At 48.3% G+C, this 24,611-nt stretch overlaps 1 protein-coding gene across 9 annotated transcripts in view; it reads left to right on the top strand.

The window, feature by feature from the left end:
* The window catches only part of Slc39a11 (solute carrier family 39 member 11), a 421,876-nt gene that overhangs the window by 193,706 nt on the left and 203,559 nt on the right, over positions 1–24,611 (top strand). For 8 of the 9 annotated variants that reach the window (XM_050140478.1, XM_050140474.1, XM_050140469.1 and 5 more), the window contains one exon: positions 3,929–4,076. In XM_050140478.1, the coding sequence (XP_049996435.1) occupies positions 3,929–4,076 (148 nt within the window). The remainder of the gene's footprint in view (positions 1–3,928; positions 4,077–24,611) is intronic. The other variant, XM_050140477.1, reaches the window with a different exon arrangement.

Raw genomic sequence — 24,611 nt, 5'->3', positions numbered from 1 at the left:
GCAGGTCTTCCGATTTATACCTCCTAAGCCAGTGGTTCTCAAACTGTGGGTCGTGACCCCTTGGGATTGAGCTACCCTTTCACAGGGGCCACCTAAGACCATTGGGAAATACAGATGTTTACGATTCATAGCAGTAGCAAAATTTCAGTTATGAAGAATCAACAAAAATCGTTTCATGACTGGGATCACCGCAGCATGAAGAACTGTATTAAAGGGTTGTAGTGTTAGGAAGGAGGAGGATCACTGTCTTAAGCCGTCTTGCTGGCCCTAAAAGGGCAGCTTCTAGTACAGTTGGGGTGGAGGCTTCTAAGTGTACTTCCTCCGACTCCCTCAAACATGAATCCGAAGCAACACAGCCACCGGGGTCTGGGCTAATGAAGTGGTAGAGAGATCTGAGGGCTACGGGGATGCCACGATTTGTTCTCCTTTTCTTTTTTTCTTAAATGCTTCACAGACAGGCCACTGTTCCAATGATCACAACCAAGGTTACTGTAATGCAAGAATCACACACACCTCCATGTTTAATAATGGCAGAGCTTATACAAATCACTGGACAACCATCTGTCACAGAGCCGGGAACAAGAGTCGCTATAACCCTTGACTGTGACATATTTTTCTTCATTTGTTTCTGCATTTACTCAAGTTCTTTGTGTGTGGTATATGGGTGTGTACATATGTGGAAACGCACAAATATGCACGTGCGGGTGGAGGCCAGAGGTACGATGCCAGATGTCTTCCTGGGCCATTCTCTGCCTTATGAAGCTGGGACTCCTCAGGTCTCTCAGCTGGTTGACCAATGAGATTCAAGGATCTGCTTGTCTCGGCCTCCCCAGAGCTGGGTCACAGGCGCCTCCACTGTGCCTGGCTCTTGAATGCTTGGGGTCCAAACTCAGTTCTTCACACTTACACAATAAGCGCTTGACCCACTGAGCCACCTTCCTGGTCCCTTTCTTCCGAACATTGTCACTATTCAGGTCTCTAATTGTTCAATCTGTCATTGATTGTTTGTTATGGTCTCTCAAAGGAGAAGGGACGGTTCGTGCAGAATGGGAATTGGCTCTTTTATATCTCGAGGAGCTGCAGAGCTCTGGTAGACAGTTGATGCTTAATTAAAAATGTATTGAATCGTGAGGGCAGGCAGGCAGCAGTCATCCGAGAAAGTGACAGAATTCTTTTCTTGGTAGGAACAAGAGCCCGGGGTTCCCAGCATGAATCTGTAATAACGCAGGGAGCTGTGAGGTCTTGGTCAGCCCAAATCTTTCATCTGATTGTCCTTTGCTCTGAGGCTGTGTCATACATGATAGAATATTGAGAAATATCAAAGGACCCACCCACACACCTCAGTGTTCTGAGGCTAAAATCATGCTATTAAAAAACCACTGTCCTACATCAACCTCCTTGTCTCCATGTTGTGCCTTCCTGGAGGGTTTCAGTAGGATGAGCGGTCTCAGCCTCAGCGTGGTGCACAAGAATGCAGTGCCATTTCCCCTGCAATGAAGTGATTCCCCTCCACTCCATCCTTCTCCCAGTTCTTCGCTGATCACATCATCAAAGAAGGAAGACAAAGGCGAGACCGTCAGCCGTTCCCCTTTTGTGGTGAAGCACGCTTTTTATTGCTGCCGTGATCTGTCAGATAGCAGCGGGAGATGTAGAATTAGAAATAATGAAAGCACACACACACAAACAAAGAGCTGCGACTCCGTGGCCCACGGCTCATCACGTAGACACCAGCTGTCACCCGAAAGTGGTTGAAGGGGCCTTCTGCAGAGGTGTGGGCTGCCTTGCTCAGGGTTTCTCATCCACCCAGGATCCTGTCCATCTGTGGTGTCAGCCTTGACCACGATGCCAAGAGCCAAATGTCATGCAGCATGACAGAGGGGAATTCCAGGATTCAGTATAGAAGCTGGGGGCTGTGTGGGACTGGCCAAACAGGGATGGGGGCTTCTGCCCCTCTCCCCATTTTCAGACAAGATTAAATGAGGCTTTGGTACTCTTGGTAAAGTACTCCATAGAAGGTTTGATGTATAAAGAATTAAGAAAATTAAGAAAAAAACTATGGGAAAAAAAAGATGTGAGACACCACGAAGTATTCATGTTTAATATTTAATTGGAAAGAAATGATGAAATAAAATATCAGAATCTTTAGTTTCTTTTTGTCTTTGATCATCATGGCCATGATAAAAACAAAAAGGTGTGTGTGTGTAAGGTACAGCCTGACACACCTTTTCTGAAATTCTTTCCCAAAAGAAATGTCCCCGAGGAAAGCTGTAGTTTGTATGTCTTTTTGGCTTTTTGACCTGCTGTTCTGAACCACTGTCCAAAGCTGTGACCTCCCCATGGTGATGGACTGAAAGTCTCCAAAACTGTGAGACAAAATAAATGCTTCCTCCTCCTCTGTTCTTCTGCCAGGAGTTTGTGTTATGGTGATAGAGAAGTAGCAAATGCAGAAAACTGGTACCAGAATTGGGGGACTGTCGTGACTAACCCTGATTTTACCTTTCTCTGGTGTGTGGGAACAATTTGGAACCATTTAGAGGTGTGGCCCATACATGCCCTAGAAGCTGTAAGCAGACTTAGTGGGTGATTCTGCTGGAAACTCAGGAGACCAGAATCCCATAAAAACTCAGACAGTGAAGAATGTACTCACCTGGTTCCTGATGCGAGAAGCCCTCTGCTGAGAGCCGGGCTGCAGACCATGCCTGTTATGTCCTAGCAGAGACTTTTGTTTACATTACCTGTGTCCTAAAACTTTGTGGGAGGCCAACTTTAAAGTTATGGATATGTCTAGAGAGATGGCTCAGTGGTTAAGAGCACACATAATGCTCTTGCACAGGACCTGAGTTTGATTCCCAACACTCACTCACACCCCCTGTAACTCCAACTCCATTGGTATCAGTCGCTCTGGCCTTTGTGGGCATCTGTACTTATATACACACATACACACACAAGTACACACATATACACACATACACATACATGTACACACATACACATGCATATATACACACACATACACACACTCTCTCTCTCACACACACACACAGACACAATTAAAAATAATAAAAAGAAAGTAAAGCATAAATGAACTTGGCAGAGGAGATTCCCAGACAGTGTAAGACTTCAGGTGATGGGATGGTTTATCGCTGGCTGCTTTTAGTCAAGTTTATAGTGAGAATTGTGAGCAGAAAAGCAGAGCAAAAGGATCTGAAAATATGTAGGCTGACTGGAAAAGGAGTAAGCTGTAAGTTGTGGACAAGAAGGGCATAGTCTGTAAAGAGATCAGTTACGTTGAAGAGAAGCCAAACACTTTCTACTGAGACAATCAAATATTAGGCCAGACCCCACTCACAGCACGTTTCCAATAGAAATTCACACACTCCTCTGAAGGATTTTTCTTGTGAATAGTGAACACCAGGGTTTCTTGCTTACATAGGGCTATCTAGGGAATTCTATTCTTAGATTCCTTCACCCAGACCTTTACAGGCCTCTTGTAGCTATGGTCAGATCTGGTCTGGTGATTTAACATGTCACAGACCCCAGAAGAGGCAGCTACAGGTGGGATAGATGAGTGTCCCCATGTGCTTAAATAGGTCATGTTCCAAGTCTGTCATACTCAGTATCCAGTAGCGACAAACTCACTCTCTCTCTCTCTCTCTCTCTCTCTCTCTCTCTCTCTCTCTCTCTCTGTGTGTATATGGGGGTGTTATCATTTAGGGGATCAGTGCCAACTCCTTAGACCTTGGGTTTTGGAACCTGCAAAGTCATCTACCCAAAGCTTGCCAGTTTGTGAGAGCCGGATCATGTCAGGTACTCAGCCCTCGGTACTCTTAGCAGGACATGGGTCCTTTGTCCAGACATCTGTGGTCCTGAGGTCTGGAGTTTCCGAGGACACAGAAGTGCCATGGTGACGTCCTGCTTCTTGTTTCAGGGTGCTGCGGAAGATCCCCAGACAGCCTTGGCCCTGAACTTGGATCCTGCACTGATGAAGAAGAAGTCTGATCCCGAGGGCCCCGCCACACTGCTCTTCCCCGAGAGGGAACTTTCCATCCGGATAGGTAGCGCTGGGCTTCTTTCAGGCAAGCTTTCGGTTGCAGATGCTGAGCTGGACCGGAGGGAGGGTCCAGACCTGGGGCTGGTGCTTGGAGAGGAGGGGATGCCGGATGCTCTGCCCTTCCCTGCTGCTCGCCTCACTGCTCACAGTGGTGCTCTGTCTGTGCTCATTCATCTCATGTGTTCATACAAACGCTTGCCATTATACAGGCAGGCGGAAGAGCTTTGTTGCTGTTCCCAACTTGGGTGAATGGGCAGGGGTCACTCTGAATGGGACTGGTTTAACTTAGAAAGGGTGAGCCTTGATTGGTCCGCTCCCCATCTCCCCATTCCCGGCGAACCCCAAGTGCCCTTTTCATTTGCGTGATGTTGACCTTCTGATTCACCTGGGAAGGAGCACATGCATCTCTTGCATTGTCTATATGGGGTCAGAACACTTTAAAGACAAGAAAACAACGTCATTTCTGCTGAGTTGCAGGAAGAGTCTCTCCAAAGGAGTCAGATATTCCTCAAACTCAGAGGGGTCCAGGCTGAGCTTGGATTCTGCCCTGTGCAGCTCTCAAGCTCCGTGGTTTCCATTCAGATTCTGCCCAGAGTGCGTTATCCAGGAAGAACCTTGGGTGCCTTCTTTCTGGTTGACCCTCTCTGCCTCCCACCACTTCCTGGCTGGGATAGAACCGGGAAATAAAATCCATCTGATAGGATCTCAGGCTGTGGAGGGCCAGTGACAGCTTCCCTCTGCCACCTATCACTCACCTCCTACACACTCAGTCTCCCTGTCGTTCTCGCCCTCAGGACTGTGGTCAAGGGCTGTGGTCAAGGGCTGTCTTCCACCAAATGCGTCGTTTTTCATGTCCGGTCCTGAGTGCACAGACACATAGATCTCTGTGAATACTCACTTGCAATTTTCTTTGCTCTACTCCTATGAGGCTGTTGTGGCCCTAACTCAACGTTTTTGTAGGGTAGAAAAATTGGCCTGGCCATACTTCTTTGTCTTTTCAACCAAAGGAGTTGGGGTTTCAGGGTGGCTGTCAAGAAACAATGTGAAAACTGCCAAACACACACACACACACACACACACACACACACACACACACACGGGTGTGGATGTGTGTGTTGTGGAAGCCAGAGGACAACCTTTGCCCTTATTCCTCAGCTACTCCGGACCTTTTTGTCTGTTTGTTATGAGACCCGAGGGTGGTTGTTTTACTCACCTGGAACTTGCCAAGTTGACTAGGCAGGCTGGCCACAGAATCCTAGGGATCTGTCTCTCTGTGTCTCCCTACACTGGGACTTCAAGTACACATCACCGTGTCTTGCTTTTTTAATGTAGGTTCTGGGGCTTGAACTCAGAACCTCATGCCTGAAAGGCAAGTGCTTTATAGACGGAGTTATCTCCCTAACCCCTCAGGGTACCTTTTCCAGGGAGCTTTGGGAGTTTTCTGCATCTTCCCAGGCAACCCGTATTCCATGGTGGGGCTGCGTGGAGGGAGCTGCAGGCCTCTCACCTGCCGTAGAACATGAGGCACCACCTGTTACCTGGTTGCCAAGCAATCCTTGTAGCTGTTGCTAACCGTTCTGCTGCAGGCCTGGATGCAGCTCTTGAAGATGGCTTGCTCGCTGCCAGCTCGTCTTACCTGAATGCACCTGTGGGTGCCAGGCATCTGGGGAGTCTCAGACTGATAATGTTTTTATGCTGCCTGGCCTCCTGCAGACCAAGCCTGAAGGGGCACTGCTTGTGCCATCTGGATTTGTCCTTTAGCTTGCTGTAACTGGAGCAAGGAGGCCAGCTTAATGGGCATTTAGTGACAAACACCAGCCTTTAAAAAACAATCATGGCACTGCTATCATGTTCTGTAATTGGTTCAGCAGGGGGAAAAGCCAGAGAAGCCATGCCTTGGGAGGGAAGTTCAGCTGCCCCGGGTGGTAGCAGCAGCCAGGCTGGGAAAATCATTTATTAGACACTTAGCTATTGATGGCTGTCTGTGTCTAACATTTATGGTATCAGCTATTCTCAAAGCTGGGGCTATTTGGGGATGTACTGAGGCCAGTTCTTTTAAAACTCTATCATTCCCTGTCTCTCTCTCTCTCTCTTTCTCTCTCTCTCTCTCTCTCTCTCTCTCTCTCTCTCTCTCTCTCTTTTCCTCTCTCTCTCTTCCCCATCCCTCACTCTTTCCATTAACCTCCTACCCATCCCTCTACCCATCCACCCTTCTTAAGTCTTTCTTCTAATTCAAAATGTAACGGCAGGGATTAAAGAGAAAGAGGGACTTTACTTCCAACCTCAAATCACTTGTAGCTTAACCCCCAGCCACAGGCACAGGTACCATCTCTGGCTTCCTGTGTGTCCTCTGAGGATCGCTGGGCCTGCGCTGTGGTCGTCCTTGGCCATCGTTCTGTGTCTTGTGATTTTGAACTTGACCAAATGTTCTTATTGGATGGGACACTCTTGGATCCATCCCATTTTGTTACTGGCCTTGACCTTGCATGACTGATAGATAGTCTACTCACACCAGATAGGGTTCTGACAACAGACCAAAGTATGGATACCACCAAAGCCAAGCTGGTGAACCAGTGAGTTTTGCTGGGGTCTATAGGAACAGAATACTCAAAGATGGCTTCAGCACTAAAGCCCACCCCAGCCTGAGTGACAGCTCACGAGGCTGGGACCCTGCACAGTCTGCAAGCAACATGTTCAAGAGGACACAGTGTCCTTTGCTGGTGACAGATCAGCTGGTTTCTGCTTCTTCCTGGCTGCTTGGCTTCTCTGAGAACTATTCCCAACGGTCTTTCTGTTTATATACTTTTGGGGGAGGGAGGGACAAAGTGAATCTGGTTGGTTTCAGGGACTTCCTAGAGTGATTTTGAGTTGCTTACTTCCTGGCTTAAGGAATTCCACCTATAAGGTAGAGTGCTTTGTTTCCCTTTAGAACCCCCTCTTGTTTCACCTCTGCATAAACATCCTCTCTTAGCATAATCCTCTTGTTTCACTTCTCATTACATCCTAGTCTTAAGATGTTTCTCTCCAAGATGCAAGGGTTTAACCTTAGAAGAAACACAACACAGCACTGCCCCGTCTCCTTTGTAAGGACATGGCCCTATGGGATTAGTTCCGAGTCTTAATGACCTCACTGAGACCGTCTCTAAGTAGTGTTCACCGCCAGATATGCAGTGTTAGGACTCTGGACAGCGGGCAGGGATTCCCAAGTCAACGCATCTGTGTTACTTTTCTCATTGCTACGGAAAATACCTAACACAAACAACCCAAGGAAGGGCGTGTTTCAGCTCAGCAGTCTGAGGGTGCTGTTTATCATGGCAGGGAAGGCATGGCTGCAGAAGCTGGAAGCAAGTGCTCACATCACGCCCACCATCACTCAAGGAACGGGTGGGGGTTGTTCTGCTTGGATTGCGTTTCTCCTTTTATTTCAGCCTGTGACCCCAGCCCACAGAATGATGCCACTCACATTTGGGGTGGCTTTCCCCTACTCAGTTATCCCAATGAAGAAATTCCATCACAGGCATGCCTAGAACTTTGTTTCCATGGTGATTCTTAAAGCCATCAAGTTGGCAATCGAGATTAACCATTGCACCATTGAAGCACCAAACTAGTTTTGAAACATCTTCTCACAGATGGTCATCAGCCCCAAGGAGTCACACATGGTGACTCTTGGCTTCTTTTAGATTCTCTGACTGCTGTTCCAGTCCCTCATGCCAGTCGGGTTGGGGTAACTTGGTGTTGGAGAATGTAGGTAGACTTTTCTTTCCCACCATCCAGTTCCCAAATAACCGGAGACTTATTAATTATAAACGTTTGGCCATTAGCTCAGGATTGTTACTAGCTAACTCTTACATCTTAACCCATATTTCTTATCTACCCTCTGCTAACCTCCACCTGTCAAGCTATTGAATAGTCAGCTTCTTTATTAAACCAATCATGGTGACATAGATCCACACAGTGTAAAGAACTACTCCACAGGAGAATGCTCTCTTCAGAGCAAAACAGCTGCCATCTGCATCAGATCAGCTGCACCTGCTGGCCAGAGGCCCTCAGGAGCAGGCCTGGGGAATGTTGATGTTCCTTCAGACAAGGAGGGGACAGGGGGGTGACTGGCCCCTCACCTGAATTGTAAGCTCCACCCACATACCCCTCCCAGCTGTTCCTATATAATCCTACCTCAATTGTATGTGACCTCAGGTCTGGAGAGGTACTGAATTTTATAGCTTAGGGAAGTTAACTAGAGTTAACTCTGTCTGCAGCTCTGGGGAAGCCATCTTGACATGGTGGAAAGACACTTTCCAGTGACTACATTGGGGTCCCTCAAGCTCCTGTCATAACCCTGCACCCTTGCATGCTCTATAGATAAGCCCAATAGACTCATCAGTTCCCTAGAGTGAATGTTCGTGAAGCTGATTGTTGGTTCCCTCGTGACTGCATCTTTTTGCCCTTTGATCGGTGCTCACCCAGCCACACACACAGTCCTAGTTTCCAAGTGAAGGCACGTTCTGAGCTTCCAGGGAGTATCTTGGTGTGGGCTCCATTCCACAGGGCACATGCACACCCATCGTCTGCTCACCTGTACCTGAACGCAGGGGCACAGTTCGTTTAGTGGATGTGTGTCAGGTACGAGAGAGAGAGAGAGAGAGAGAGAGAGAGAGAGAGAGAGAGAGAGAGAGAGAGAGAGAGAGAAGAAGAAGAAGAAGAAGAAGAAGGAGGAGGAGGAGGAGGAGGAGGAGGAGGAGGAGGAGAGGGAGCCTGGGGTGGCGAATCCTGACAGTAATAGAATGAAACCCCTTTTAATTCATCCGGAGCCTTGGAGCCGGCTGCCTGCAGCGCTGCTTGAGGTATTCATTAAGTCCTACAGAGGAGTTAAGGATACTGTCTCCTTATGCAAAATTTAACATTTGCTTGGTTAGCAGGCTCCATCATATTTATAAGAGCCCGACGCATTCATTTCAGCTCATAAGTCTATTAAACAGGGTAATGTGTTTTTAATGTGCGCTCGGAAACAACTGAGAAGCGGCCAGAGCCCCACCAGCTGGGTCAGGATACTCCTGCCGGGCTTTTATTACTGGGAGATTTAGAGGGCTGCTCCCAGAAACAGCTGTCTCGACTGTTTCCTATATTCTCTTGTTTTGTTTTTCGGCTGCTGCTTTTCTTCTTTCTGCTCTTTAAACTCAAAATTCTGGGTAGCACTTGAGTACTTAGGACTTTTTTCGCCTGCCTTCAGAGCTGGAGAGAGGTGGTCAAACTCCCGGCCTCAGGCCTCATGCGGTTGGACCAGCATGATAAGCCTGAGCTACAGCCCCAGTGTTTCAGTATGTGGGATCCTTAGAGGTTTTATTTTTCTACGAGTTCACTCCTAGCTCTGATTCCTCTACTGTTAGTATCTTGCCCTGTAAGGAGCTGAAGCTTCTTTTGATCATGGAAGATTGGAAGGAAATACTTCTAGCCTGCAAGGTGCAAGGCCATGGGGGTGGTGCGCTATTGTGTTTTGAACTCAGGTGACGTTCACCATAGCGCTGGCATCTGGAATGTGGTGGCTGCTATACCCCACCTTGAGGAAAAGGGGTTGGTGATGGAGTCTGTGATGTGCCCAGCTTGACCTGGCTGCTGTAACCACTCCACAATTGGATAGGAAACAGCACCCCCCCTCCAAATTCCCATTGGCCACACATGTAGTAAACCCCAACCATTTTTCCTCTTCATTCGAGACAGGGTTTCTCTGTAGCTTTGGAGCCTGTCCTGGAACTGGCTTTGTAGACCAGGCTGGTCTCGAACTCACAGAGATCCGCCTGCCTCTGCCTCCTGGGTGCTGGGATTAAAGGCATGCACCATCACCGCCTGACTCCCAGCCAATTATTTAACTTGGCTCTGTGGTTTTGCTCCTTCCAGAATGCCATCTCAGTGGAATCATACAGCCTTAGCCGCCAGACTGCCCTCACTTGGCATCATGTATCTGAGAACACTTCATGATGTCATAAGTAATAAGAGTCACTTCTCTTATGGCTTAATACTATTCCTTGTCATGTGAATCCACCCCAGGTTGTTTATCTACTCTGCAGCTGGAAGCTGTCTGACTTGGTTCCGTTTTTTGGTAATTGAGAGGCACGGCTATGGATATTCACATGCAGCTCTGTGTGTAAACAAGAGCTTTTGCTTCTTTCGGAGCAGGGTTGAGAAATGGCATGGTGTGTGTCTGCTGGACTTTACAGCAAACCCCCAAACTGTCCTTCAGAGTCATTCCACCAGACTTCCACTTTCTGCGAGTCCCATCCAGCCCTTGGCAGTGGAAGCTTCATTTTCCTTTTTACGTCTTAGCTCTCCTAGTGGTCTCTTGTGACTTTTGTTCGGGTCTCCCTAATACCGTGTTTGGCGTTTCTTCGTGTGCTCTTTTACCATCTATATATTACCTTTGGTCTCCAGACCCTTTACCTGGAAACAAGGACAAATGTTTGTGTTCCTAATGCAGAGCCCTCGGGGCTCATTACCTGCATCGCAGATGAAACCCTGTGTCAGACCTGCGGCTTCCATTCATTTTTCTCCTGGTTTCTGCCTTATTTCCCTGTTATTCCTGAATGATGCCTTTGAGGGGAAAAGGCAAGCTTTTTGGAAAATTATAAGTCCAGCTTACCAGCTTTTTTTCTCTTTTTCCAAATTGTGCTTTTGGTGTCCTATCTGAGAATCCTTTGTTTAACTCATGGTCACAAAGATTTCCTCCTGTGTTTTCTTCTAAAGGTCTTACATTTTCTGTTTAGGTCTGTGTGATGTTTGGTTCATTTCACACAACCTGGAATCACCTGGGAAGAGTACAGTGAGGGATTGACTGCACTGGGTTGGCCTTTGGGCATAGCTATAGAGGACTGTATTAATTACATTAACTGAGTTGGGAACAGCCACCCACTGTGGGCACCATACCCTGGGCTTTAGACTGGAGGGTAGAGGCTGATATGTTAAGATACACTTTGCACTTTCTGGGCTCTGTATCACTACAAGGGTCCAAGGCCCAGAGACCCGAGGGCAGGACTTTACCGGGGACTTTCCTCTGAGAGTCATGGTTGAGTAACCTGATGCTCCGAGATGCCCCAGCCACAAGCCTGCCTAGCAGGTCTGTGGGAATGGCGGGGCCCAGGAGCCTGTGGCCAACACTCCTCCTGTGACTCCCCAGCACACAGGATAAGGGCTCGTGTGGCATTACAGTCTGGGGCGGCAGATGAACCAAGGTGGGTTCTGGTGTGGAGCTTGGAGTGTGGGGGTGGAAAGCTGGCTACAGGCTTTACTACAGTCTCCCAGGCCAGCGGATAGATGCAGCAGCAGGTGCAGCCACTGGGGACATTGGCTACTTTCCCTGGTCTTGCCTTTCAGCCAGATGTTGTCAGGATAACTATAACCTTTCCTCTTCTCTGAGGCCCACCAGCACTTGGTAACTTTGTTAACTGGTTTTGTTACTCCTCTCTGGTCTGGTTTCATCTTCCCTCTTTTCTCTCAGTCCTTCTGGACTTCTCTTGCTCGCTTCTTTGAGCACTTCTTTCATACTGGTCTCGGTGATCTGCCTCTCTCCCCTCGTCCCCCAGCCTCTCCCTCATTTCTGAGCACGGCAGCTCCTTGGAGGATGCTCTTGCAGCCCTGGGGCCTGCCGTGAGGACATTTTTCTGCCCCAGTAGTACCACAACACTTGCCGATACTACTAATTGGAAAAGCCCTCCAGAGGCGTTTTCTTCTCCCGGCAAATAGAGATCTACAGGGGTAGATACCACACCAGGGCTGTTCCCCTCTTTCTGGAAAATTCAATCTGGGTAAAGTTTCCTCTAGGCCCTTGCTGTGGGCTGGCGTAACAGAGCAGAAGCCCATTAGCCTACGGTGCTAATTAAATACCTCCGAGTGGTGGGTCTCAGGCCTGCCATTCACTGGGTATCAGCAAGAAGTCTGCGGAGCCAGACTTGTCACAGAGAGGAAGCCAAGCTTTGAAAGCCACCTTTCCCAGGGCCTTGGTGACAATATTTCAGCTGCACCTCATCAGCTCTCCTTGATTAGCTGTTAGCCACCCACGTGTCAAACTGTTTGCATGTCTCCCATGTTGGTCTCGGTCCCACATGGTTCCCACATGATCTTCGTTCCATCACAATCACCTGGAAGAGTCTTCATTGCGTGGCCTTTGCATTGTGGACCCGTCTGTGACTGGGGAAGAGGAGTAAGGCCGGAAATGGAGACTGCACGGGCATCCAAGGGGTCTTGTTATCTAACCAAGATGTCAGAACCCTTCTTTGCAAGGGGTTGGATTTAAGGAGTGCCGAGGCTCTGGCTGGTGGTTGAAAGCCTTTGTAAGGCGAGGAGACGGGAAACACGACGACAGAATGTAATTGAAATGACTATCTGAGAACTAACAAGCTGCCCTCTGGCTTCCTGTCTAGCCTGTTGTTAGGAGGCGCTATGGCTGATTTGACATGCGGAAGGCAGAGGGCTCCACAAAGCTGGTTTTGATTGTACATCTCGACCACTAGTAGAAAGAACATTTTTAGAAACCATACCTGCATTCTGAAAGCCTGGTTAGGAGAGTTCTAGAAGGGCTGTGGGACTATTTCCCGTGTCTCTCTCCTCCCTCCCTCCCTCCCTCCCTCCCTCCCTCCCTCCCTCCCTCCCTCCCTCCCTCCCTCCCTCCTTCTCTCCTTCCTTTCATGCTGCACTTTTAAGGCCACTTCCAAGTCGTATAGATATCCGTGTCTCATTTCACCAGTACACTGAGGCAGACAGATACTCACCTTTCCCCACAGGGACTCCTCAGTGCTATACATTAAACATAGACACATGCTTTATTTTCTAGGCACGATGTTTTCTTTAAATTAATTAGCTATTGGTTTCTTTACAGGGTGCACCACAGAAATTAAACCCATAGTTTCTAAAGACTCCTTGACGTCCCCAGTTCCGCCACAGAACACCATCGGGAAGGTCGGAGGGGCGGGTCTCTGCTGTGCACGGACAGGTGCTTCTACCACAGGGCACCACTGGGAAGGTCGGAGGGGCGGGTCTCTGCTGTGCACAGAGAGGTGCTTCCATTCCTGTTTCTTTCCCTCTATATAGAAATGTCACTTCAAGCTGAAAATGTGAAATTTTCATATTTGCGAAGGTTCTAGTTGATGGGGATTGTAGAGAGGTTTTAGTTGTAGGGGATTGTAGAGGTTTTAGTTGTAGGGGATTGTAGAGGTTTTAGTTGTAGGGGATTGTAGAGAAGGGTCAAGTTGAATGGAAATGCTAGCTGATCAGATAGCTTTTAAAGTCTTCCAGGAATGCTCTGGTCTGTCTAGACACTCTGAAGTAGCTATTTATTGATTTCTCATTTGTACTCTGGCTGGGATGAACCCCAACCCTTTCTTCTTAGAGCCCCTCCTCGTGTGCTTGTGTGTGTGTGTGTGTGTGTTTATAAGTTCATGTGGAGGTCAGAGAACAACCTGGACTGTCACCCCTCAGGCACGCTCCACTCGTCTTTGAGGCAGGGTCTCTCACTGGCTTGGGCCTTCACCATGTGTTAGGGCAGCTGACCAGCGAGCTTCAAGGAACCCCCCTGTCTCTACTTCCTACCTCACCAGCAAGGGGAATGTAAGCATGTGTCTCCATTGTAGGGGAAGCCCCAGCCAATCACATTGCTTGTAGGGTGGGGTCCCCTAAGGGTATTTTTTACTAATAAATATTGCTGGTGTGCTCCCCCCTTCCCTTCTGCTTTCCTGTTTTCCGCGGGAACTTTGGTTCTGTAAGTCTTTCCCTTATTAAAGCTAAATCTTTTATTATAATTTCTGTCTGCTGTTCATTTACACCGCTACTCTCCATGCCTGGCTTTTTATGTTGGTTCTGGGAATTGGACTCAGGCCCTCACACTTGTGAACCCACTTAGGTGACACATGAGCCTTTCCAGGAAAGGTTTAATATCCCCGAGGTTTACTTTTAAACAGAAACTGTGTGTGAAATTCAGAGATTGCCTTCCATGCTACTGAACGCTGAAGGCTATGGGTTTGCCCTCTGTTCTGTTGAACCCCAGTGATGTCCTTGTTAGAGTGAGCCTCAAACTGTGTGCTTTACAAGCAAGGTGATGGGTTGGTGATGTTTCAGGGAACACTGGTTCAAACCCAGTCTGGGAACTCAAGCGTTGTCAGCTGCGTGGAGTATTTTTATTCTCAGCTCTTAGTGGGCAGCTTGATCTTCTTTAACAGTAGCCATTAGGCTGGGTCATAAGGTCACCGACTTGTCTTTTAGTCTCACATTCGCCTAAGCCCAGCTCTTAGTGTCCCCAGGGATCGGGAGCAGAAAGGGCCACTGAGACTTGCGAATCCATTCTGAGGCCCAGCTATCCATGGGGCTAGGATCACAGAACATCTTCTTACTTGCATCTAGCTTCTGTGGTTTCTGATAATTTTCTTCTGTTTCTTGGAGCTGTCAATGGTAGGCATGAGGCTGTTATCAAATGTGGGGGTCACAAGCTGTGCCCGAAATAAGTCTGTCCACCCATCCTCAATGAGCTGATAAAAAGAGTCAAATTATAGTGGAATGCAAAGAAAGGAGATTTATTCACTGTGGCCACACTGGGAAGGGATATGGCAAACCCTGACTTTAATTGTCAACCTTCCACAGGTGAACTCTGAGCTACCACAGCGACTGGCCTGACATGACATGCCCACTGTGCAGTAATGACATGAACATAATGGGGTAACCAACCATTTTTATTTGGATTTAAGTCTCACTGTGTGTTATGAAACTCATAGTTGGCACCATTGTTGACCTGAGAATCTGTGGTTAGTAAGATTAAACTTTAGAGGGCAAAGGATATGTATATCTAAGCAGTCCTGGTGAAGGTCAAGGTCAAGGTGTGGTCTTTCCTACCACTGACCCATCATTTTCTGGGCTTGAGTCTGGTCCTGTAAAGTGTGAAATCTCTTTCTGGGAGACCCATTCTCACACAGGCTGGTGCCCTTTCTTTCTCCCAGTGTGAAATTCCCATTTATTTAGGGCCCACTGCTCAGATGGTCTGATACTCAGATTGAGAGACACAGGTATTGCTTTCAAATGTCATTGTATCTCCCAGGCAGGCTACCAGGCTACCTTATGAGTACCCCAAGGACAGAGACGAGGCACGCTCTCGATACAGCAGCTGTCCAAAACATGGTTGGTTCAGAATAAAATTGTAGTTTTGATTTCTTCCCCATTGTCATTAGCTCTCGCAGTTAGATGACTCACAAAGATGATGGAATTTGCCCAAAGTTTCTAGGAGCACTTATGTAGAGCAAATTGTGCTCACAGGTGCTTTCCCCGGGAGGAGGAGGACTGAAAGGCCCAAGGCTCACACAGGGCTCCAGGATTGTTGCTTTCATTAGGTTCCTTGCCGCCCAGAGCTGCAGCATTGACTTCATTTGTCTGTTGTAATGGTGCGTGAGTCAGCTTTGCCTTAAGATGCAGCTGGAAAGCTCAGCAGTTTGCATCGTGAGGGGATATTTTGTTTTCCTATAACACGCAAGCAACAGGGTGACTCTGTCTCCAACCCTCCTGCTCCTTGGTCCCAGGCTGGTGAAGCAGCTCTTACGAAAGGCATGCCCCGTGAGGATCAGAATAAATGAGCTGGTAGATGCCCGTTTAGAATTCTTCAGGGCAGGACCAGTGATGTCGCTCATTTGATAGAGGGCTTGCCTAATGTAATCCATCCCTACGTCACTTACACCCATCCTGGGAGCACCGAGGAGGCAGGACCAGAAATTCAAGGTCATCCCAGCTGCATAGTGAACTCAAGTCTAACCTACACCGCGCGAGCACTTATCTCTTATTTATTTATTAAAAGTCTGCTGACCTTTGACACATCCGGGTCTACTCTCTCTCCACCGACCAGCAGCAGACTAAAAGGCAGATGCTGACATTGTGCAGAAGTAAACACTTGGCTGTTTGCCCCATCCCCTCTGTCACAGATAATATGTTTGTGTCTAAGTTTTAGGAGGCCACTGTTCTAGGCTAAGCATCCGTGCCCAAATACTCCAAAATGAAAGTCAAAATGGCATCACTCATGATCCAATGTCCCCCCAAACTAAGCTGTCCATCCAAGAACAGAGCGTTAGAGAGACAATGGCTCACGAATCCCGTTTTCCTCATGAAAGTCTCTTTTGCCTTTGTCCTCATACATGGGCGCATGCACTGTGCTGGTTAGCTTGTGGCAACCTGATGCAAGCTCCTGACTTCTGGGAAGAGGGAATGTCTATGGAGGAAATGCCCCATCAGACTGCCTATAGGCAAGCCTGTGGGGTATTTTCTTGGTTAGTGATTGATGTTAGAGGGCCTAGCCCACTATGTGTGAGGGTGCTACCACTGGCTTGGCAGTCCTAGCATAGATATGAAATCAATCTGAGCAAGCCAAGGGGAGTTGGTCAGGAAGCAACATTCTTCGGTGGTCTGTGCCCCAGTCCTGTTCCAGCTTCCTGCCCTACTTCCCTTCGATGGACTAAGGTTGGGATGTGTAAGACTAATAAACCCATTCCTTCCCAAGTTGTTTTTTGTTATTTTTCAACATGGGAAGCAAACCAGTATGTTCCACACTGTAACCTGACCTAATCTGATATTAGCCAGTTATGAATTTTTCTAGTTTTCTGCCTTCCTGTCAAGAAGAGTGACTTGGAAGATGCTCCTTTAATTAAGGCTTCTATTGCTGTGATAAAACGCCATGACCAAAATGCGGCTTAGGGAAGAAAGTATTTATTTCATCTTTTAGCTAGTCTGTCACCCAGGAAAGTCACGGAAAGAACTCAAGGCAGGAGCTGATGCAGAGGCCATGGAAGAGTACTACTTGCTCCCCCTGACTGCCTTGGTTTGCTTTCTTTTAACTCTTTGGCCCACCAGTCTAGGGGTAGAACCACCCACAGTGGGCTGGGCCCTGCCACCCTCAATCCTCAGTCTAGAAACTGCCTCACAGGCTTGCCTACAGGCCAGTCTGATGGGGGGCATCTTCTCAGTTGAGGTTCCCTCTTCCCAAATGACTCAAGGCTGTGTCAAGTTGACCTAGATACGAGCTGGCACAGAACCGGGGTGCTTTTTGGGGTTTTGTTTCTGTATTCTCAACCCTTTTCTGTGCATAAAACCAACCGCTCTGCTTGGCTCAGGGGAAGGCTTGTTTTCTGTCCTGGTACAAGGTGTTGCCTGATTCTAGTATTGAAAACGAAGCCTTTGAAGAGCTTTAAATGGCTGTAATTTGATCATTTGATACAGCCAAGAGGAGGGTATCTGTCACTATAAGTCTTCTTTCAATACTAGATAGAAAGGAGAGGAGAGACAGCCTTGCCGGTGGTCCCAACAAAGTCCTGCTTGTAGGGGGACCTGGAGATAGGCTTAGAAATGGGCCTTACTAAGGAGATACTGGGAGATAAGCTTAGAAATAGGCTTGTTTGGGGAAACCCAGCTTAGTGTGATCTTGTCCTTTCTCTGATCAGCATCCTCCTACTCCCCAAGTTCCTTAGAAACTCCTCAAGGGGGAAACAGCACCCCAGCTTGTGAAGATAGCCAATGGGATGGGTGTGTTTGTCCCTCAGAGGCCTCCCTTTCTCTCCTGTGGTGTCTCCTTACCCTGGGACTCCCCATCCCAACCTGGCTCTTTCCTTGGTGAAAAGGCTGTATTTCAGGCCCAGTAAGGAACCGCACACCTTTGTTCTGTATCTCTTTTTCAGCTCAGAGCGTTGTCTGTCCCAGGTCATTAAATTCCACTTAAGCAGCTGGTTATTGCAGTGTGAGAGGCTGGCTCTACAGCTGGAAAAGCCGCTGCTCCCTAGAATGAAATATCTGAATTCTCTTCTGGGCTTCTGGGAATGTGCTTGAACTCTGCTGGGACCTTCTGCGTGTTTGGTCCCTGGCTCTGATGGCTTGGCCGTGTTTGGTCCCTGGCTCTGATGACTTGTCGGTGGCTAGAGTTGTTTTTTTTTCCTTCCTTCTTCTTCTTCTTCTTCTTCTTCTTCTTCTTCTTCTTCTTCTTCTTCTTCTTCTTCTTCTTCTTCTTCTTCTTCTTCTCCTTCTCCTTCTCCTTCTCCTTCTCCTTCTCCTTCTCCTTCTCCTTCTCCTTCTCCTTCTCCTTCTCCTTCTCCTTCTCCTTCTCCTTCTCCTTCTCCTTCTCCTTCTCCTTCTCCTTCTCCTTCTCCTTCTCCTTCTCCTTCTCCTTCTCCTTCTCCTTCTCCTTCTCCTTCTCCTTCTCCTTCTCCTTCTCCTTCTCCTTCTCCTTCTCCTTCTCCTTCTCCTTCTCCTTCTCCTTCTCCTTCTCCTTCTCCTTCTCCTTCTCCTTCTCCTTCTCCTTCTCCTTCTCCTTCTCCTTCTCCTTCTCCTTCTCCTTCTCCTTCTCCTTCTCCTTCTCCTTCTCCTTCTCCTTCTCCTTCTCCTTCTCCTTCTCCTTCTCCTTCTCCTTCTCCTTCTCCTTCTCCTTCTCCTTCTCCTTCTCCTTCTCCTTCTCCTTCTCCTTCTCCTTCTCCTTCTCCTTCTCCTTCTCCTTCTCCTTCTCCTTCTCCTTCTCCTTCTCCTTCTCCTTCTCCTTCTCCTTCTCCTTCTCCTTCTCCTTCTCCTTCTTCTTCTTCTAATGACAGTATCTCATTTAGCCTAGCCTACCCTTGAACTCCATTGTGGAGGTCATGATGAATGACCTTGAACTTCTGATTTTCTACCTCCACCTCTCCAGTGCTAGGATTCTAAGTATGGGCTGCCATGTGTAGATTTATACAGTGCTGGGGATCGAACCCCAGGCACTGAGCATGTTAGGGAAGGCACTTTACCAACTGAGCTGTATTCTTAAGAAATCCAAATCATTGGAGATTCTCATCTTACACGTGGCCATTCAGTCTTCAGCCCAGGAACTGAGTCTTGGTTGGAATGCCATATGCTGAAGGGCAGACATTCACATGGCCTGGGATTGAGCTCCCCGTGAATTCTGACTATATTCTTACTTGTAATTTCTTTTTTTTTCTTCTTTTTTTCTTTTTAGTTTTTTTGAGACAGGGTTTCTCTGTAGCGTTGGAACCTGTCCTGGAACTCGCTCTGTAGGCCAGGTTGGCCTCAAACTCACAGAGATCTGCCTATTTCTATCTCCTGAGTGCTGGGATTAAAGACATGAGCCATCACTGCCCAGCACTTGCTTGTATTTAAATAGACGCTTGCACAGCTATTGATTATCTGGGACCAAGTGAACACTAGAAGAGACGAGTGGTATTTGAAGGATTTGGGGTCCCGGAGCTGAGAGGAAGGAAGAAATCAGAGGCACAGCCATATCAGCCCTCCTAAGTCGCAGGAAGTCTTTGAATTTTGTGCTGAGAATTCCATTAAAACCACCAGAAGGTCTGAGCCCAGCCTGACTGAGATTTTGAAAGGACAAGCCTGGATCCTGCACTGGAGATAGGTAAGAGCAGGGAGAGCATTGATCCATACCCCCGATGCTTCTTCTCTTCCACCTCAACTGCTTCTGCGGTCCTGGAAACACTCAGCAAGCAGAGGAAGCTCACGTTTGTAAAATGCTTCGTGAGAAGCCCCTTTGAAAATGTCCACAGCATCCAATTTTGCTAAAACTGCTCTTACTCCTGGAATAGAATGCAATCCAACCTCCATCCTGCAAGCTACTTCTCTGAAATATCAGTTAGGGCAGTGAAATTCCACAGCAACTAAAGTCTTGGGCGAGTTCCTTGAGGTTTCTGGCAGCTGGACTTAGCCTTGTCACACCCCCCCCCCCACACACACACACTGTGTTCTCACAATCAGTTACAGACCCCTACTGCATTCCCAGCAGGGCGCTGGGGATGAGCTAGGGTGTCACAGGCACCAAGTCACCCTGAATCTCTGACCCCTTCACAGGTCACAGTTGAAGGGCTGGCTCCAAGTTGTTCTCTGTGCGGGTTCATGTTTTGTGGGTTTTTTTTCTTCTTCTTTTAGAAAGAGAAACCGTCCAGCCAGCCCTGAAGTTGGGTGTTTTGTCAGAAGTGTGTCCGGTTGTTCAGCTCTGCTGTGGTCCACATCCCTTTCTTCTTTCTTTCTTAACATTTATGATCACTGGAAGAGTAGTGTTCTCAGATATCCTGTCCCCTTTTCCCCCAGACAACCAACCCCTTTCCCTGCCTCTTCCTCCCCTACCTCTCCCCCTGCTCCCCCTACTTCATTCTTTTTTTAAAAAAAAATTTGTTTGTGTGTGTGTGTGTGTGTGTGTGTGTGCACATGTGCACACGTGCATGTCCACCCATAGCAACCAGAAGCGGGTGTGAGATCTTCCGGAACTAGAGTTACAGGTGGCTGTGAGAGGCCTGATGTGGGGGCTAGGGTTCTCTGCAAGAGCAGCAAGAGCTCTAACCCCTGAACCATCTTTCCCACTCCGTCTTTGTTGTTCGTTTGCAAGACAGAACAGAGAAGGTTTTCAGCACACCCCCTTCCCTCCCCTGACACCTCAAGAGCTCATGGTGGCAAATTGGGAAATCCCCAGATAAGCTTCGAATCCCACGGAGAGCCACATTCGGAGGTGGGGGTTCGAGGATTTCCTGGGCCCAGCCAGGGTCCTGGTCTTCTTGGGTTTGGGGGTGTTCTGCAGGCTGACTGCTGTTGAGTTGAAAGGTGTCATCTGTTGGTTTGTGTCTTTACAAACTGAGGACAGGGTTTCGGGGAGTTGAGGTTGCAGAGGGGGACACTGAATCTTTGTCCCCCTGTCTTCTAGTGCCAACTATCATCTGCTCACAAGCTCCCTCCCCATACACACTTTTTGGACTGGGGGTCATGCCTTTGTGGGGGACCTTTCAGATCAAAAAATCTACCAAGAAGTGTGTGGGCTCCAGCAATTGACGTGAAGTGGAAACTGAAAAGGCGTCTAGACGTGAGCCCTCAGCATACCCAGGCCGGATCTGAGTTCTGCCCCTTCCCTGATCCCTCCATGTTCTGTGAAGACCAAAGGGAGGGTTTTGTGGGGACAGCAAGCGGGAGGAGTGTGTATGCAGATGCAGGTCTCTTTTTTAAAAAATTTAAAAGGGCACGGCTGCTATTATGGTTTGGATTTTGAGTGTCCCCAAAAGACCCGTGTGCTGGAAACCAGCCTAAGGTGCTAATGCGATATGGTGGTATCTTCAGGAGATGGAGCCCATGGGCAAAGAGTGATGTCATTGGGTTGGTCCCCTCTTTTCTCTCTTCATGAGGTGAATATTTTCTCTACCACATGGTCACATGATGATGTTCTGTGTGCCCCAGACCTAAGGTGACTGGGGAACAGAGCCTCTGAAGCCACAAGCATACATCTTTCCTTCTTTAGAGTTGGTTTCCTCGGGCAGTTGGTCTTGAGTTCACAGAAAGCTGATTGACATAGGTTTCAGATCAAGGCTATGTGCATTGGACGTGGATCTTTGAAGTTATCACCTGGTTTAATGGCCTTTGTCATAGACAAAGACACCGCGTTTCCCAGGGGAGGAGTGGCGGGTCTCTGATGGCCCGGTGCACCTGTGAGTTCTGCCCTCTTAGTCGCTCTCCTTTCTTTTGTCCTATACCCAGAGGTAACAGTGCTAATGAGTCTGGGTCTGCAGGTCCCATTAGCCTTCATCCCATACTGGGTGACCTGCCTCAACTTCCCATTCTCACCGTGTTCCTTCCTGCTGGAGGAAGGTGGTGATCTCTGTGGAGATGGAAGAACGGCCAGATCAGACGGACTGATGCAAGCCTATCTACTGGAGGGGCTGGAGAGATGGCTCAGTAGGAAAGAGTTTGCTCTGCCCAAGCAGGAGGATGCGAGCTTGCATCCCAGTAGCTAAACAAGAAACCGGGTGTGATCCCATGCACACCTGAACCCCAACAGTGGGAACTGGAGGACAGAGGAGCTGTGGGGATGTTAGCTGTTCTTCACCTGCCCATGGTGATCCCGTGACTTCACTTTTCTCTCCCATCTGTCTTGTCCAGTTCACAGCCTCCTCCAGATACATTTTAGTTGGAAGTGTTTCCCTGTGAGATACAGCCTGGCTTTCCAGGTCTCGGGAGCTAGAGCAATGTTGAAATAAGAAGCGGCGGGGCTGCGTCCCCAACACCCCTGCCGCTTGGCTAGCTCATGCCCGAAATAACAACACACAAACTGTATTCATTTAACTGCTTGACCCATTTCTATCTAGCCTCTTCTAGGCTAATTCTCACATATTAATTTAGCCCATTTCTAATCATCTGTGTAAGCACCCCAAGGTGCGCTTACTGGGAAGATTCTAGCCTCCATCCATCATGGTGTCTCTGCTCCAGAGCAGAGCTGTGGAGTCTCCGGGAGCAGAGCAGAGTCTGACCTCACTTCCTCTTCCGCCCAGCATCCTATCCTGTTTATTCCGCCCACCTATCTTATAACCTATCAGGGCCAGCAGTTTCTTTATTACTCAGCCAATGAAATCAACAGATTGATATATGACACTCCCACATCAGAGCAAAACACATTTCCTGTCCTTAACAGTGCCCAGCGGTTGTTGCAGAGAGAACTATTTGGAGGCTTCTAGAAGGACATGGGGTGGGCAGTCTTTCTTGCACATCCTTGGATGTGGGGTGTAGAGGGCCCCTCCCCAGCCAAGTCCTCCCTCGTAGCTCTTTTCTCTGTGCACTGGCTGAGGCATCACTGGGAATATGGAGTTGATTTCTCTTTTGAGTGCCCTTTACCAAGTCCTGTCTGGCACGATGTCCAGGGAGACAGGTACAAGTAACTGTTCACTCTGGATAGGAAACTAATGACGGGTCATATCGCTGATACTACCAAAGTCAAATTTGAGGAGCCAGTGAGTTTTACTGGGGTTCCTTCCAGGGGTCTGGCGGAGAGGTTAATTGCAGGAGCAGGGATGACTCCAAGGCAGCTGCATCACTGAACGCCCCTCCCCCGCCCACCTTTGAAAGCTGGAGTCCTGGTGCTTACTGCAGATCTTTGAGGCAAGTTAGCAGGTCAGAGTCTCTTTCAGGCAGCTCTGCTGCTATCTGTCTTTCCCTCAGTCCTTACTGTGTGCATAACCTCGAGGAGGGAGGGGCTTTTGCACCTGGTCACTTTCAGGGACTTCCTGAGACTTGTGAGTCATTAGTTTCCTAAGTCTCAAGGAGTGTCTCTCCAGGATGGGATGTTTTAACTCAGAGGAAATTGCTGTACAATACCAAGCAGGTACACAGCGTCATCTCAGGTCACTGATGACAGAGTAGACAGACAGCCCTGGACAATTCCGTAATGACCCAACTACACAGATGCTCTTTTCCCCACTTCCTTTACTCTCTCCAGCTTTCCCATGCCCCTCATTAATTTGAAGATGCTCTGGAAAGTATGTCAGTTCCATCTCAGTGTTATGAAATATTGTGTGTGTGAGGGGGAAGGGTGGGAGAGAGAGATAGACAGACAACAGACAGAGAGAGAAAGAGAGAGTGAGGGAAGGGTGGGAGAGAGAGACAGACAGACAGACAACAGACAGAGAGAGAAAGAGGGGGGGGGTGTTGAAATATTTCTCTCTCGAGCTGAAGAAGCGTCTGCTAGTGGTATTTGCCTCTGCCTGGACATGTTTGGTAAAATCCCTTTCCTGACCCCACCACGAGCTGTGGTGTGGCAGCTGTGCCATACCTGCCGGCAGAGGTCGTACCTGGTGAACAGAAGCCAGATTCACCAGCATTCAGGAAGACAGCTTCGGTAACTGCAGAAAGACTTTAGTGTACCCATTTGAACTTGACCTTTGGCCCATGTCCGATTGTTAGTTTCCCGCCTAGATATAGAAGGGAAGTGGGCTGGGCAGGGCTCTTGTGGAGGGGAGAAGCAGCAGAGAGGTCTGGCGGCCTTAGGACAGTGCAGTCCTGGTGAAGTGGCAGCCATGTCCAGCTGCTTTGTAGTGACAGCCACACACGGCCTTGACCAGCTTAGAAAGCCCAGAACAGAGGTTCAGAAAAGGAATGGAAGGTGCCTTGCCCAGTGGAACTCAGGGACCAGCTTTTGGGACTCTTGGGACTCACAGAAACCCAGGACAGAATTTGTAAGAGGACAGGGACCTGCCTGGGCCAGTGAGACAAGAGGTAATGATGAGGATTATATATGTTTAAGATGAACAAATGAAATTAAGTCTATTTTTCCTTCCTGCCATAAGGTTTTGAGATGTTTTTGTTTGTGTGTGTGTGTGTGTCCATGTGTGCTTTTGTGTGCACGCATGTACAATGGGCACTCTTGTCTGCCTGCATCCACATTTCACCTCTTGACAGTATGCTATGTCTCAGAGATGAAAAGCAGTGTGGAGATTAATGGGGTACTCAGAGCCGGTTAGCTCCAGAGCGGGCTCATTGACTGAGCAAAAATTCCATTGTTCTGAAGACAAGCTGCTCCCACTTGATCCCCTCTCGGGAAACAAAAGCCGCCTTTGTGTTCGCTTGTGTTCCTAGGCAAGGGCAGACGTGCGGACGTGTGTTGCACTAGACAGCACTAGACGCTGGCATATGGTGGTGTGGGTGTGAGTGGCTGGTTCCTATTTACACAGAGAAAGTGTGGGTTTCTGAAAAATGTCTACTTAGCAGACTTTTTATTTTCGTGGATTCAAGGACATTTCAGTTTAAGGTGTGAATCCAGGAG

Source organism: Alexandromys fortis, unplaced genomic scaffold, assembly GCF_014885135.2.
Source record: "Alexandromys fortis isolate MF-2015 unplaced genomic scaffold, M_Fortis_MF-2015_v1.1 scaffold_39, whole genome shotgun sequence".
In the NCBI taxonomy this organism is placed as follows: domain Eukaryota; kingdom Metazoa; phylum Chordata; class Mammalia; order Rodentia; family Cricetidae; genus Alexandromys; species Alexandromys fortis.
This window is presented reverse-complemented; position numbering and strand designations above follow the sequence as displayed.